We start from the raw sequence: 16575 nt of genomic DNA, 5'->3' as shown, positions 1-16575 counted from the left end.
AATGTTAATCCGTGGGGAAGCTCAACCCCATATTCTGAGCACGGACTTTACCGGCAAACAGAGTCGCATAATGGCGGCACGATCGCACCTCACCGCAGCACGGAGCGAGCGGCTATTTATAGCGCGGCGAATGGCATGACACGAGGCGAGCGCTCCCAACAACCGTTTCAAACCACATGGGCATTGCAGGCGAGGCAGGCGGACATTGGCGGGCTTCGGAAACAATGGGAGGAAGAATGGACAACCGAGCTCGAAAAGAAAAAACGGGAACACGATCTGGAAGTAAAACAATTAAAGAAAGAACTATTGGAAAAGTCAGAACAGTTCGAAGGACTGCAGGGAGAAATGAGGGAGGAAGGAGAAAGGAAAACGAAGCTAGGAAAGGAAAAACGCAAACAACATGGGGAATTGGAACTACTGAAGCAAGAGGTAAGGATAGGCCGGATTAAAAGAGAAAGCCTGGAACAGGAGATAGAAAGAGGAAAGAAATGGCAGGAAGAACTAAGGGAATCCAATAGGAAAATGACCGAATTTTGGAAGGAAGCATGCAAAATTGGTGATGAGGCCAGAAGGGAAAGACGGGAAAAAGTTTTGGAGTTGCAGGAACTTGAAGACAAAGAGACGGAATTACAAGACGAGCTGGGGACGTTGAGGGAGGAATTATGGGAAAAAGCTTCTGGGTTACAGAAACACCGAAACAAAGTAAAGAGACGGAATTACAAAACGAGTTGAGGATGGTGAAAGAAGAAAGAACGACAGTAAAAAATGAAACGTTAAGGAACCACACTGTACAGATCGAAAAGCTGGAAGCGAAGGCCAGAGTTAAGAATGAGGAACAAGGAAGATTAATGAAGGAAGAACGAATGAGACAGGAGAAGGAAATTAGGAAATTGAAGGAAATAACGAGATTGCAGAATGAGGAACAAGAAAGAAAGTGGAATAGAAAACTGAAAGAGTATGAATTTGAAACTGAACAACAAAAGGAAAAAAATAGGTTGGTGTGCGAGGAGAAAGTGAAGGAGCAAGGAATGAAGCAGGAAGGAGAAATCAGTCAATTGAAGGAGACAACGAGATTGGAGAAGGAAGAACGAGAGGAACAGTGGAATAGAAAACAACAAGAACATGAATTTGAGGTTAACCAATTGAAGGAAACTATGAGGTTGGAGATTGAGGGAAAGGGGGTGAAAGAAATTAAAAAAGAAAGACAAGAACCATTAAAAAGAAAGCATGGGGGAAGTACGCAGAAATAATGAAAGAACAACGAACGAAACAGGAAAAAGAACTAAGCCAAGTGAAAGAAACGATGAGATTGGAGGCTGAACAGTGGGAGAGAAAACAAACATTATACGAACTTGAAATTAACCAGCTCGAGGGGAGAGCAAAATTTGAGTCCATGGAGATCGAAAAACTCCGGAAAGAGAACGAACAACTCAAAAAGCTCCGAGAGGATGAACGACTCAAAAGGAGCCAGGAAATGGAACAGCGCAATAATGTGGGATGTGTGACATCACCACAGGGAGGAACGTTAGTGGTGCAGGACTTAATTGACATCACTCGTCGGATGAAACAACGATTAGGGCAAACCCTGAAAATGGAGACGAGGGAAGTAACAGAGACAACGAAGGAGGTAGAAGTATTGCCAGAGACACGGGAGATAGGCCGAATTGAGAAGGAATTAAATGGAACGAAGGAGGAAACAGAGACGAAGATCCAGGAAGAAACTAATAGACATGAGGTGACAGAAACGTAAATAGACGCGAGAGATAGAAAAATTAGAGGAGAGACTGCACGATAAAGATAGGGTTAAGGACGAGCACACACACATTGAGGTAGTGGAGGACCATGAGGGGGAGCTGGCGGACTGTTTAGGGACCTGGTGTGAGCAGCTGGATGGCTTCCTTCAGGAACAGAGGGAGACACTATTCTCCCTTGAAGCTGATCTCGACCAGGTGGGTTCGGTCGTGCTTCACAAGGTAGAGGGGATGAGTGAGGCGAACGAGTGCACGCAGAGCTTGGGGGGTATAGAGGCCCCGGGAACCCTTGTGGGGACACGATTCGCCAGTGTGGTTACGAGTGTGGTCCCGGTGTGTGTGGTGAAAGGTGTGAGTGCGCCCCCATGTGTGAGTGGTGTGGTCACGAGTGTGCCGGGGTGCATGCTTCCCAGCACTCCGGGTGTGGGTGGAAGCCAGTGTATGAGTGAGACACCGCGCGTGAGTGTCACCGCGTGTGTGAGTGGTATGGTATGCGTGAGTGAATCACGGTGTGTGAGAGAGACAGCGTGTGTGAGGTCGCTGTATGTAAGGGAGATGACGATGGGCATGCGGGAACACACCACCGCATGTCCCGGGGTGAGTGTGATGGAGTGGAGTTTGAGCGTTGTAACACGCAGGTGTGCGTGGATGGAATGGAGACGACGACAGCGACAGATAAGGGACAAAGGCTAAGTAGCGGCTGTAGCTGTAATGGGGACCGTGCCGGGTTTACACGGAGGCGAGCGCGAGGTTCGTGCCGTGCTGCGCACGAGGCCGCCATGTGCGCGCTTGCGGGAGTGAAACCCGGTCCAGAAACGCCAGCGGTGAATGTTGCCGATCCCGCGGACGGACAAAGGTTAGGCAGGATAACGGATTTGGACCGGATATGTTCTCCACGCGAGCGTGTGTGTGAAGCTCCGACGGGCAGAGCACATGTGTTCGTGTGGGGAACCCCTCGAAATGCGAGGCTTGTTTTTCTGATGCGCACAGTGACGTCATGGCTGCACGTGTGGTTGGAATCCGGCAGGAGGGTGAATCCCTGCCGGATGGTGCCGTCCAAGAGGGACGAGGTACACGTGCAGCTGCCATGACGTCACGGGCAAGGTACAAGGTGCGCGACTGTGAATTGCCGCGCGAGTGCGCAGGTTGCGAGTTGCCGTGCTGGTGCTGCGCATTTAAAAAAAAAAAAAGCAAGCCTCGCTTCGGGTGAACAGGATTCCCAGGCAAGGGATGGAAGACCCCCCCCCTGCCTGGGCACAGGATACAACGAGTTAGGGGGAAGCGTTAGTGATAGACCGGTCTCATGGGGCAGGGGTAAGTCCTCATGGGGCCCGTGGAATGGATTAGTTAGAGAGATTGTAGTGAGCTTTAGGATGGGGAAAATGACATTTTGAGGACAGTGACAGAATATGAGTGTGTAGAGGGGACGTAGCTTAGCTACGTAGTGTTAAAAGGAATGTGCTATAGTGCAAGGGATGACGAGGGAGCAGGAGGTAGTTAGGGGATTTAGTGAGCAGAATGGCAGAAATCAGCGATGTGTGAGTTGAGAAGTGTGGAAAGGAAACATGATGAGTGAGTGAGGCCAGCAGGTCTGTGCGAGTGGAGCGAATGTGGTATGCATGGTGCGATGAGTGATTGGGGGGAGGAGTGACTCCCACCCAAGGGACCCCGGGGTCAGTGTAATGTGAGTTAGTGGGTTAGTCAAATTGACAAAATGGAAGTCGTTTTGTGGTTGGTGGGAAAGTAGGCTCAAAACCCTTTGGAGGGGTGCAGGAGCTGTGTTGACGGGCTGGGAGCGTGGCTGCGAAAGGTGAGTATCGCTGAGTGGGTACCCCGGGCACCGGGCTAGTCAGCCGCGGTAGGCCAAGGGCCCATGGGGGGCCGGAATAGCGTAGTGGGCACGGGTGCGCCCGCATGATGTGGGGGCCCGGGGCGCCATTAGCCGCGTGGGCAGTGCATTGGGCACAGGCACCCAGGGAAGGGGCCCGGGGTGCCAGCCTGCCATGTGAGCGTTTCAGGGGAGTGGCCAGGGAGGGCACTCCCCGGTGTTTAGGGAGCTGGTAGGCTCGGAGGCAGTGTAGTGCCCGGGGGTGCCATCGTCGGGGAATCGGCAGAGGGTATTGCCTGCCAAGGGAGCCACGCGCCCCAGCCATGAGACCGTGTGAGGGCACGGGAAGAAAATTGGGTGGCATGGCGCGAAATTGTGAGGACACCAACACAGGCGACGGGAATCTGGGTTGATAGAACCAGTAGATTAAGCGAGAGGCGCTTGTTGAAAGCCCTGGGGTAGTTTAAGTGATAATGGTTAGGGTAGATTAGGAAGTGTACCCCTCCGCACCATCCATCCCTTCGCTCTCGTTGTGGGCCGCTGGACCCACTTTGTGTAAAGATCGCTGAACTCCGAGGAGGCCATCCTGAGGCTTCATAGGGCCTCGACACAGGAAGCTAGCTCTCCCTTATTCCCCTCCAGGAAGGGAACGTAGGGGTTGGGAGTAGGCGAGGAGACGATATGTTAGCCGAACAAGGACGATAAAGGGGGTTTGGGGACGATTTATAGAGGGGAAGTAAAAAATAAAAATAAAAACAAAAAAAATAAGTTGGGGCTAAATTGGGTTTTGACAAATTAAGGGAGTGGGTATGAACAGAGACAGGCAAAGGCGATAGGTTGGGAGGGAGATAGTCAGGTAGATCCGAGCCCGCCTTCTGAGTGGCCAGCACCACCGCACTCCCTCCACTGAAAGGCAAAGGCTGGCCAACTTCATCGGCTGGCTGTGTTACTTCAAGGCCTGTGCCGGTCGATCGTCTGCCGGCTGTTTTTTTGCTACAGCGGCCTTGTCATGCCATGCCTTGCCTGTCCACCTTTGCCATCCATGCCTACTGCCCTCGTCATCTTTTGCCCCCGTTCTGTTTTGCATCCCCCCCCCTTGTTCATTGCCAGGTGCGCCAGGATCGTCGCGCAGTTTGCAAGGACTGCCCTGTTGGCAGCTACAACACGGGCCTGCAGTGGCGCCCGTGCACCGTTCTTTGTTTCCATCCATCCATTCATCCATCCATCCATACATCCGTTGTGTTCATTGCGTGTGCCACTTGTGCAGCCCATGCACAGTTGTGGTTCACTGCATCCATTTCCGAGGGGAAGGCCTTGGATTGCGTGTGTGCAGCCGGCCACATTCCCTGTCACCTGCATTGCCTGAGTCAGAGACTGCATGCGAGCAGCCTGGCTCCCTACTAACATTTCTCTTTGCAGAGTCCATAGATCCTGGGCCATGGTTTAGTGTAAAATTTGTAAGTTAAGGTTAAGGTGTTAAGATATACTGCACAAATGAGTGTGCCTCCGGCATGTATGTCTTAGCGCCTGCAATTTATTTAAGTCGTCTGCATGAGTGGGTTTGTTTCATTAGTTACTCAGCCCGTAGGTTATTTATTTTGGGGACACAAATACCATGAATGTCGCACTCAGGGATCCGAAGGTAAAACGCACTAGGGGAGAACTACACATGATGGCACACGAGAATTTGACGACTCGGGACGAGTCTGTAAAAAGGGGAGGGGGTAGTGTTACGGCTGTGGAAATTCGCAATACACCATAAAGGGTCGGCAGGTGAGATATATCGATAAGTTCATGTGTAGTTAGCCCACACCTGTTGTTTAGAGGGAATATGTGTGATTCATCCAGGCTGCGATGCTTTGAGTTAGCCATTTTTCTTTCTCTATCATTATTTTGGACCATTAAGCCACCAACAACTCAAACACCACCACCTTTGCCTCTTTACCTCCACAACTCCATCCCGCAAACATCGCTTCACCGCTATTCCCAAATGACGCCCGCGAACCACCAAATCACCACAGCAAACCCCCACCACCTTCACCTTTCTCCTTCCACAACCATCGACCCCACCACCAATCAACACCGAACGTCGTACTGTCCGGAGCCGTTCAGTGATTGCTGCCGAACGCATCAAGCCACGAGTGCAATGGATGCCTTTACGGGAGAGAAATTCGGATCAGGAAGGCTTCACGCCCCTTTTCCGCCATCCAATGGGCGAGCGTCGGGCGGTGTGGCCCCGCCTCCAAGCGTGATGAATGCGAATTCCTCTCAGGAAGGAATTCGGATCAAAAGCGGCTCACGCCCCTTTTTTCCACACCAATGGCTGAACAGAGGGTGGCGTGGTCCCGCCTCCAATCGCGTTTTGATCCTAAAATCTGCATACAGGCTCCTCCCCCGGTCTATAAAAGACGCGAGTCTGTGTGGAACTGGTTGTTGTAGTGTGGGGGTCGCTTTTCTCGTTGTTGGTGTCGTCTCGTCGCTGGAATCGAGCCACCTTTGCTTTCACAAGCGACCAAGCCAGCCAGCCATTCCCCTCGCTCGACCCTGAGCATCAACAATCTCCCCCCCCCAATCCGTGCTGAGATAGTGCGGGTGGAGCTGTTCATACCGCACCCGAACCGTGGTGCCGACCAAACCTTGCTTGCGCAGAGCACGCCGGAGAGGGCTCACCGACCACGCCAGGGGCACGGAGTCGGGGCGCAGCTGCGCTGATATTGTGGCTTGCCTGCCATCGCGTCACGAGGACGTGGGTAAGACCTTTTTGGTCTCTTGGACCTGGCCGCTCCTCCAGGTTCCGCGCACATTTGGTCCACGGACCCCGTCTTCCTCCCTGCCTATGGGGAGGTCTTTCCTGTTCATTTTGAATGAATGATGTGGCGCCGAGTCCCGACAAGTATAATTGTTTAAGTGTTGTAAATAATTATAGTCGGTAGTAGTGCTTTTGCTTTTGTTGCATTTTACTTTTGCTGCACATTGCATTACTGCCTTACGTGCGTGTGTTGTGTGTGTGAAATAAAGGTGCTTGCTTGTCAAACTGTTTCCCGTTTCGTTGCGTCCTTTCCTTCGGTTGAAAGTTCCATCTTGCATCACGTAAGGGATTAGTAGTGGGTTTAAAACACCCGGTAAATAATCTGAACCATGGAGGTTGACGATAACTCCGCTCGGTTATCCCTGCAGCACGGAACGGGCCACTTAAGCGGTTCGTGTCTGAAGTCGACCTGCGGCGAGGTACGATCGCCCGGTCGACCACTCGCGCAGGTACTTAGGTAGGTCGAATTTGGCGAGCAACCCTATCCTGCGCGGGTGGGCAATTGGCACGATCGTGGTGAGGTTAAACCCCCACCCGTGACTGGCTCCTGGCGGTAGTTCCCGGAGGGTCACGACTGAATTGCCCGTTCCGGTGGGCGACGCGTCGCGATTCGAGTTACGTGGTCGATCGCACGCCAGACGGGCCAAAATTCGTCACAATATATTCCAATGCAGTGGTTCCTTGTGAATATTTTGAGGGGTCAAATTTTACACTGGGAGTTTTCATTTTTGAAATATTGACAAAAACGTACAATGTGAATTCTGAACTCGAAGCGATATCGGCCACTTTTTCACTAAATTTAACATTTTTTTGTCATTATATCAAAAGTTTGACAAATAACCCCCATAAATGTTCTATATTTCTATTACTATATTAGTTGGCATCCAGTATGCAAATTATTGGCACTCTGTGGTCCTTAAAAAAATTTTATTCCAATTTTAGCAAATATCACATTTTTTGGCAAAGCAAAGTGGGCGTATAATAATATTTTGGGTGATAACACAGAGATGGCCGAGAGTTATACACTGCTATCACTTTTTTCATATATCGGGACATATATCTTGCTAAAAATCACAATGAGCCTTACTCCATCTGTATGGTACCGAACAACCGCTTTGGCTCATAGCCGACAGCCTTTTTTGCAGCCGCACGACACCAGCTCGAAGCAGATTTTTGAAGCCTCAGGGAGTGTGGTCCAGAGCGGTTCGTAGGACCCATCCTCTGTTTGCCACCAGCCCCAGCTTGTAGGTGATGGAAGCATGGGTTGAGGGACCAAGACCTGCCCCCAGACATAGCCACCCTGGAAGACTGATCTCATCACATGCTGTTCCAAAGCATCGTAGGTAGGTGGGATGTGCTGGACGGAGTTCCTCTTGGCGAAGAGTTTCTTTCTGGCCTCGTTGACGTCCGTATATGGACTGGTGAGGTCATAGAGGAGCACCACAAACCTTTCAATGCAGTGCATTGTGTCATCCTGGATGTTGACTGGCATGGTCGTCAGGGTCACAAGAGACTCTGTCAGTTCTGGTAACGAGTTCCATGTGGCCCAGGAAGATTTCTTCCCATGCCCCATGAATGCTGATACCGTGTCACATCCGGTCATGGCGTGGAAGACAGGGAGGGCACGTGCCTTCTGTGGACCGAGGGAGGCAGCTATTTCATGGACAGGGATGTAGCGGTAGTTCTTGCCTGTCCCAAAGGCAATCCAGAGTTCATCTACGCATGGTAGTGCCTGGGCTACCATCACCGCCAAGACGACGACGTCGGTGTCTTCGGTTCGAACTTGAATCTACTACTACACCAATATTACCAATTACAACACCACTTCAACCACTACCACCACCACAACAAAATACTTCTGAAGCTGTCACTGATGCTGTGTGCGAAAATGGATTTTCCCATAAAAATGAACATTTTTCCCCAATACAATGGTTGGAAATATAATAAATCAACACAAATGACATTTGTATTGTTTTCCTTTGTAAATGCACATCACATGGAGTATTTATCACCTCTGAGAAACCTACAAAGAGAATAACAATGACAGATATCCCATGTTGTTAAAGTAGAATGGTGGCCATTTTCCAAAAAGCCACCAAAGCTGACCAAGGCAAAATCTCGAGTGGCTCCATATCCAGAATTGTTCAGAATACATTAGTCAACATATGTACCAATTTTGGTGCTTTTATGAAAAGTCGAACAATTGGTTTGCTATGCTGCAGTACTATCTGTCCCATCTCTGCCTCTGCTCCCCCAACCCAACTCTGTCATCCTCTCCCCTTTTCTTCTTCAAGTCCTCAACTGCCCCAAATCAAAGTACTCAACCTCCTCTTACACACTCTAAGTCCTCAACCCCCCCTCCTCCCAACGTCTCAATCTCCCTCTTCCAACTACATGCACCCTCACCCCCAACTCTCTGTCTTCCCCTCCCCATTTCTTCCTGTTCTTAACAACATTACACAGGGAACTTTGGTGCATGAGAAGGCCATTCGGCCTATCATGACTGTGTTGTTCCTGTCCCGTTTGTTAAGAACAATGTTAAAATTAAATAAAGATGGAATGTTAAATTCACAATCACTTCCCCCTTCCTTCACTGTTCCTCAGTGTTTGTGTGTTTGTTTGTCATGCAACTCCTGCAGTTGTGGGCTGATTACATCCAGACTTACTACATAGGATCACCATGACCCCAATTAGTGTATTGGGGTGTTTTATCTTTGCCGGTGGTCGTGGGGAGGGGACGGACGCCAATTATCTATGTAAATGTGTATCATGCAGTAAGGCCTCCAGATGGAGGAGGGTATTACAAGTCTTCACCATTTACAGTTCAGTATTTCTGTCCCCACGTTTTCAAGTGCAGTGAGGTGTTTTGAATTAGAAGCAATAGGTATGTTTTTACTTCATGTTCATAACTTCATGGGTTTTTTTTTTTTTTTTTGCACACAGAGCTGTCAGTAGCCGTTCCACCACTCAAATAAAGGGTTGTGTCAGAAGAACGTGTTGCATGCTTCTTTTTTTGTATACATTGTCGAGGCTCGTATGAGAGCTAACACACAACGCACAGCAAGGGGGGGCATGAGATAAGAGGGGTGGGAGAGGGGAGAACAAAACAGTGGGGAACAGAAACATTAGGAGATCTGTGGAAGGGAGAGGGATGGGGCGGGGAACACGGGGTATACAAGAGGGACATTCCAGGGCTGAATTTTCGTTTAAATGCTGAAAATTATGATTAAAGCACTGTTTGAATTGCACATTTTGCCCTAGATTATAAGTGTCCTGGCTATCATGAGTGAGTTACTGCAAACAAACACAGCACATGTGTGAAAGGCATCATGAGCATTGATACCTCATTTTAAAAGTCCTGTGTTGGTTCACTCTGTCTGTCTGTCAGTCTATTTATATGATCGAGGAACAACTTAATTTCAATTGAATTGAACACGAATCACTGTAAAACACGAATCAGAATATGAATTGGAACACAAACTTTCAGTTTAACAGTACTTTGGGCCTGAATTTGGTAAATTGTATGGAATGTCGTCGTTTTGTCCTGAGCGTACAGCAGGGAAAAGCATTTGCTTCAGTCTGTTTGTCTGTCTGACAGTCAAACAAAATTGACAATCATTCCAAACAGGAAACATGTTAAGGACATCATAAAGGACAAAAATGAGCATGAATAACATATTGTTGCAGGCTGGGGGTCGGGTGAAAAGACCACTAGGGTGGGGGGGGGGGGTAGCTATCTCGGCTCCCACCAGACTCCCCAGAATTGTAGGCCGTCACACAAGGATAATTCCGTGACGCGGCGGGTCACTATCCGACCGTGGACGCCAATAACTGAACCGCGTGACCTAGGGTCCTCCCGTCTATGGGTTAACCGGGTTACCCAATTAATCACATGATTTAATTACAGGAGAACACACCCTTGATCCGCCTTGTCCGAACCGGATCAATTTACCGGATCGGATGCATCCGAGTGACACTGCCAAGGACATACCGGCGAAAAGAAACTTATCGTTGGGAATAAAGTCATGGCTAAGCTAGGATTCAAACCATGCTGGATCAATGCAAGAAAAGACAAAACCGAGCTGGGAACATTTCTAATAATAATTTATTTACAATGGGGTGAGGAAAGGTATGTGGCACAGAGAATAGGTTTATTGGGGTGTGTAATGCAGGGATAGAAAGAACGTTGAGAGGTGTGGCAATATTACAATCAACTTACGGAAGCAGACGCAGAGCAGACTTAACGCGAAATAATAATCTTCTGCAATCTTAACTTATGTGGACAGGTGCCAGGACAACACACATTGCACACACACACACACACACACACACACACACACACACACACACACACACACACACACACACACACCCCGATTAAGAGAAGTTATTGAAGCAAGAAGGGAGAGGAGATGAGGCTACGGTCTCTCGGTACCTTGTACAATGGATTGCCCCCGAACGCGCCACCAATATGTTTGGGGGGAATGCTGCGTGGTGCGATACCTCCCCGATAGCTGGCACATCGTCTCTCATTTCGTGGGGCGTCGTGCAGCTAGCGTCGAGACGTGACCGTCGGCATGAAGGAGGGACTTGAGCTGGGAGGGTGGAGTCCAGGCGATGACGATAGGAGGGCGGAGTCCAGGCGATGACGACAGGAGGGCGGAGTCCAGGCGATGACGACAGGAGGGCGGAGTCCAGGCGATGACGAAGGCCAGCGCATGCGGGGGCAGCAGAACAGAGAGAGAGAGAGAACGAACGGCCCCGCTCCGACCTTTATAGGCCCCCGCAGCACGGGACAGGGGGCCACCCTGAAGCGATGCGTTATCACCCGAATCGGGCGCTCTGATTGGCCGCCACGCGGTCCAGCTGCGATGGCCGGAAACAGCAACATTCCTCTTTTAGCAAGGTGAACCCGAGCCATGAAAATGTCTCGCTCCGACCTCACGGCATGATATGAATCGCCCACACCGAACTCCGCGTCATGAATTGCCTCGCAAGAACCCCCAGGCCATGCCCTGATGACCAGCCAAGGGTGGCGTCGGTCCGGCATGCCTACCCAGGCACCTCCGATTTGCGCTGATTAATGCTTGCTCCATGATGCGTCACGCGGCCTGAGCGATCCGGACTGCACACAAGCCACTGCCTGAACGCGGCTTCGCTGGCCGGAGAGGCGAGGAAACATCCGCCGTCTGTGGGGAACACCCGCGGCCACCAGCGAGGACCGACGGTAAAGTGTTAGGATAAATCAATGCATGTTTCACGTTTGTCCGATTCTGCTATTGTGTGTGCAGGGCCAACTCCGATCTGCATCAGGCATTGAGGAGAATGATCGGATATAATAATTAGATCGGGGTATGGAGGGAAAAGAGGAAGCCGATCTAATTAAATCCAGAAATGGGTCAAACAGAACACACTGCCTGTATCATGCACAACGTGGTGTGGTTGTAGTTCATTTGCTTCTGTGTTGTGCAAAACCATATCCTTGCAGCCTCTTTAAGAGATATTCATTCGTATGCCTTTTCAATGCAACCAGCAATCCCATCCCAGCTCGTCGGGAGCTCTGCGCTGTGCGGCGCAAAGGTTAAGTTGAGGGATCGCTTGAGGACGGGAGCTCTGCGCTGTCAATGCTCATGCAGTGCCGTCCCGGACTTTCTATGCCCTTCCACGCAGAAGTTATTCCGAGAGTATCGTGGTTTCCTCGCAGCCGTGGCATATACTGCATGTGTTGGAAGCAAATTCGGATTTACCTCAGGAATAAGCAGAAAAGAAGAGTAGAAATGAAGTTCGTGGTGTAAGCAAACCTAGCTATGAGATCCCTGCAACGCACGTCCCATTTTACCCACGAGACAAAAGGGAAGGGACTATCTAAATATATATTAATGGAATAACTGTCTTGGGACCACTATATGTTGGATGCCATTGCCTTGGAGGCATGCAGTTCCAAGAACTGCAACAGTATTTAACGTGTTAAATAAGGTGGTGTAAAGGAGGGGGCATCAGCAGCTGTAAACTTCTGATTCAATACTTTGTTTTATTTTTTCTACAGCCTTTAAAGTATTTATTTTATTTCAATTGAATGATATATTTGAACACTGTATAACAATAAAAATTACCCCCGCGTGGGGGTGACTCATCTCTATAATACCACAACTTCTCAATGTTCAGTTATGACCAAAGACTACTGCGCAGTTCTACTGCGCAGCTCGAACTGCGCAGTTTGGTTAAAGATGACTCGGCATTTTGGCGCATGCGCACGAAATTATATTTTGAAAATAAATGCCGACGTTTACATTTCGGGTTTTGAAACTTTTTCACCTTCGACGGAAAATGTATAAATATAAAAGGCTAAAAATGTGTTTTATATTTATATTTCATTTCTCCTTCCTTCCTTCTTTGCGAATCGCATCGGCGTTTTTGGCCATCTTCCAGATCACGTGACGATCAAACGGGAAGGAAATTCAAAAATCTGTCTGGTTAGATACAAGATAATATTTTTTACTATCATAATCAATAAACAGTTGCCGAATATCTTGTAGAATGGCAGACTAGATAGGTTTTGAAAATGGCGATTTTTATAACTTGCGTGGCCTCGTGACCTCGTCCCTGACCTTGAACCCGGACAAAAGTTATATAGTTGTGCAACACTCATCGACCTCTACCCACATACTAAGTTTCATCAAGATCAGAAAGAAAAATTGTTGGCGGACGTACGGACGGACATTTGGTCCGGCTTTATTAGGTCATCTTGGAAGAGATGACCAAAAATTCACCTTGTTGTAATTCCAAAAACCTTCGGTTTAGCATTAGTCAGGGAAAATTGTGTGCTGTTTTGACCAATCAAACCTGCTGTGACCAATCAAACGAATCAAACTTGCTCTGAGGGCAGAGAAACTGCGAGATTCAGACAAAATGGCAAATGTGAGATATGCTTGTTGAAGTGCATCTCTTTCTCCAAGATCATTCCAAAAATCGTCAGTTTTGCTGAGAAGAGTTGGCAAAAGACTTAGCTCTGGACTGTTCCCTTCAACTCAGCTTCGTATGGTTGCCGTCGCTCGTTATTCAAAATTCATAAACAAAGCTAATATAGATCGTCTTCGGAAATGCAAAGTAAGAGTTGAAAATATCCTTTCCGAGTGCATTTTTTCCAAGACTGCACGGGGTAAGAAGTTCTCCAAACGCTCCAGTTATGATATAAAATGTAAAATAATGATTTGGATAATTTCATGCTTTTATTAATCTCGCCGTGAAGGGGTTGTAAGACTGTTGTGACACCCATGGCTGTCTGTCTGTCTGTCTGTGTGTGTATCCACGTCTATATATTTTCTCTTAAAAATGTCTTTCTCTGCAACTGCTTGTCCAATCAAAGCAAAAATTTAAAATAGGAGGGAATCCCTATCCAGAATATTTTGTTGATAGCTCTGACATCATAGGTCACATAGTATGGCAGCCACATTACATTAAAGAAAAAAAAAATTGGACATAATCATCTCCAAAACTGCTCAACGAAAAAATTAAACTTTGCACTTGTCATCAACTCCCCACAGGGTATATAGGGTGATCACGATGACATCAGTGAAGTGGTATTCCAGCCTTAATTGGTTGAATCAAAATCCTTATCCAAAAAATCATAACCTTCATATGTCTGATCTATAACCCAATGTGAGTGAAGAATGAAATTTCTGATGTCATTGGTCATGTGGTCTGGTGGCCATACTGGATTTAAAATTTAAATGAAAAAAACATCTTCTCCAGAACCGCTTAACAGATTGATGTGAAACTACATACAAATGATCGACGAGCCATGGGGAATATAATGCATAGTTTGAAATTTTTTGTCATAATCATCTTCATTGATGCAATTTAGCCTTAATGTGCACAAAACTGGTCATTAAATATCCTAATAATCAATCAATAACACGACGGATAATGGCATTGTTTGTGACATAATAGGGTGCATGGATGATACTGGTATCTGGGCCATAATAGTCGCTTGTTCAGTTAATGATGGTATTATTGTTCTGAATGAGCACACGAGGTGACACTATGTGCTCGACCAAGTGTCGTTCTAGTGTATTTGAAGTATCACAAAGATAATGAATTTTGAAAATCATTTTCATGGATGCGTGTCTTCATTTAGTCATTGGGAGCTAGGTCACCTAGTTTTAGTCAGGGTAATTCTAAGAAATGACTGGAAGAAGGTTCACTTTCTTCTTTTTTGATTTGCGATAACAGTCATGCTGGTCCCATTCTGTTATTGCAGGCGACGATCACCTGCAACGATGATGTGCACACATTTGCGAAGATGTATCCTTGGCCTTTCAGGGTCGATTCCAAAAAGTTTGTGTGGATTCCGTGGTTGAACTTCGGAATGAGCACTTTTCATGGAAGTTCATTTTGTGCCCAAACGAGGGCGCCCTTAGGTTTTGGTGTGTTGTTGGTCGATGCTTCGTTGGCAGAGAGCAATGACCTGATCCTGAGATGGTTACACGATTATCAGGCTCATCGCTCATCGTATAATGGGCATGAAATGCGACGATGGTTTATTATTCGGGTCGTTTCGTAAACATGTTCGGTTTTTTTTTTTATTCCGTTTTTACGCATTGTGCAACAATTTGTCCATTACCTGCAGAAACAATTTCCATGTGAAAAGTTTCAACGTCTTATTAAAATCAGCAGCATGCTATGAAGAAGCAGGGTGGAGTGAATAAATAATAATAACAATAACGGGCACTTATTACAGAGAAAATTTATTGCAATGGAGCTGCATGTTGATGAAGTTTTATAAACACCAGTAAATAGCGCTCTGAGTGCCATTGCTCGGCACAGAGACAGATAAGTTCTCATTCCAGGAAAGCTTGAGCGTGAGAGCTGGGAAGATCCACGGGGGCCCCTCGTGCCTTTCCGCCCACTTGGACCCAATTCCTTCCTTGGGCGCCTTCCGTACCCCTTTTTCCGACGACGCTGTTGGTTCATGGGGGGGTTCTTCTAGTGCCTGTGGCGCCTCGCCCCCTACCCTCGTTCTACATCTTAACGACTTGTGCGCTGCATTGTGGTGGGAATAACGAGGAGGGGGAGGACTGGGAAGAGAAAGACGACGAGACAGACAAGGAGAAAGGGAGGGAGAGGCGAGGTAGGAAGAGGGGCGGGAGAGGTAGGGAGAGAGAAAGAGAGAGAGAGTGAAAGAGAGATTGGAGGGAGGGAGGATGAGAAACGCCGAGCGAGCGGCTCCATTTCCGCTTGCCTCGCTGCAGCCCCTTTGCCTGTACAACATCACCATGGCTTCAGTCCCGCTGCAGCATCACCTGCACCAGCAACAGCTCCAGAATCACAATGGTGGTGCACTGCTGGACTTCGAGGTGTTGGACTCGCGCAAGCGGCCCCTGGAGGCTCCCACCGAGGCGGGCAGCACGAAGCGCTCAAACACGAGCGGCGGTGAGAGCCTCGGTCGCGGGAGCGAAACGCGTCGCCAGGGGCTGCAGGGGAGTGAATGAGAGAGAGAGTGGAAGAGGTAGGAGGAGGCGTGGAGCGAGCGGAGACTTGGGGAGGGGAATATAGGTGTCGCTCTTCCGACTGGCGGCCACCCGTGCTCGTGGAGATGCTGAGATGCATGGCCTTTGGACGAGAGATATGCGAGGAGCACGGTGCCCCGGGGGAACCGAGCTAGCACGCCGTGATCTTGGCCCCGTGGCTTTTCGACTACTCCGGATTGAGGCGATGAGCGAGGGAAGGATTTTAGGCTCAGATCGGAACTCGGATTGGCTCTGAACACCATGGAGCTCGACGTGTCGGCTTGTGCCGCAGGTTGGCCGCTCCGTTCGCGGGATAACCTCGCCGGGAAGGACCGTTTTCGCGCCTCACACTGACGGCTTGGAAAATGGGGCGTTTCACGTCGAGCCGCAAATCCCCCGTGAACGGCGTTCGACGACCAAAGGGGAAAGAAATACGTTCTTCGCGCGAAGCGAGTTTTTGCGCATAGCGGCACGCGCTTAGAATTCCGCACGACGTCCGTGCAGAGCGTGCAGAGGGCACGTGCAGGGAAAGGGAAAGGAGTGGGGGCGGTGTAGAGGGGGTTTGGGGGGGGGGCGCAGGACCGTGCGCTTAATGCACCCAAAGGAGCGAGGCTTGCACGTGTTCGCAACGTGGAGCGAGATATTCGTAGATATTGCGAAGGAGTCGAGAGATTTGGT

At 48.8% G+C, this 16575-nt stretch overlaps 1 protein-coding gene and 1 long non-coding RNA gene across 6 annotated transcripts in view; one reads left to right on the top strand and one right to left on the bottom strand.

Annotated features, from left to right (window-relative positions):
* Positions 1-16575, bottom strand: part of LOC147023844 (uncharacterized) — a 242984-nt gene that overhangs the window by 171165 nt on the left and 55244 nt on the right. The window lies entirely within an intron of this gene.
* Positions 15300-16575, top strand: part of NOVA1 (NOVA alternative splicing regulator 1) — an 81896-nt gene continuing 80620 nt past the window's right edge. For 3 of the 5 annotated variants that reach the window (XM_085889695.1, XM_085889696.1, XM_085889694.1), the window contains exon 1: positions 16477-16575. This exon is cut by the window's right edge. Coding sequence is in view for 2 of the 5 variants with exons in the window: in XM_085889692.1 (XP_085745818.1) it covers positions 15592-15820 (229 nt within the window). In the remaining 3 variants the exon portion in view is untranslated. Of the gene's footprint in view, positions 15821-15913; positions 16190-16476 lie in introns of those variants that run through there. The other 2 variants (XM_085889692.1, XM_085889693.1) reach the window with 2 other exon arrangements.

The sequence above is a fragment of the Eptatretus burgeri genome, chromosome 7, assembly GCF_056783735.1.
Source record: "Eptatretus burgeri isolate ZD-2024b chromosome 7, Ebu_testis_v1, whole genome shotgun sequence".
Taxonomy (NCBI): Eukaryota; Metazoa; Chordata; class Myxini; order Myxiniformes; family Myxinidae; genus Eptatretus; species Eptatretus burgeri.
The sequence above is the reverse complement of the archived record's forward strand: the minus strand, read 5'-3'. Positions and strand labels throughout refer to the sequence as shown.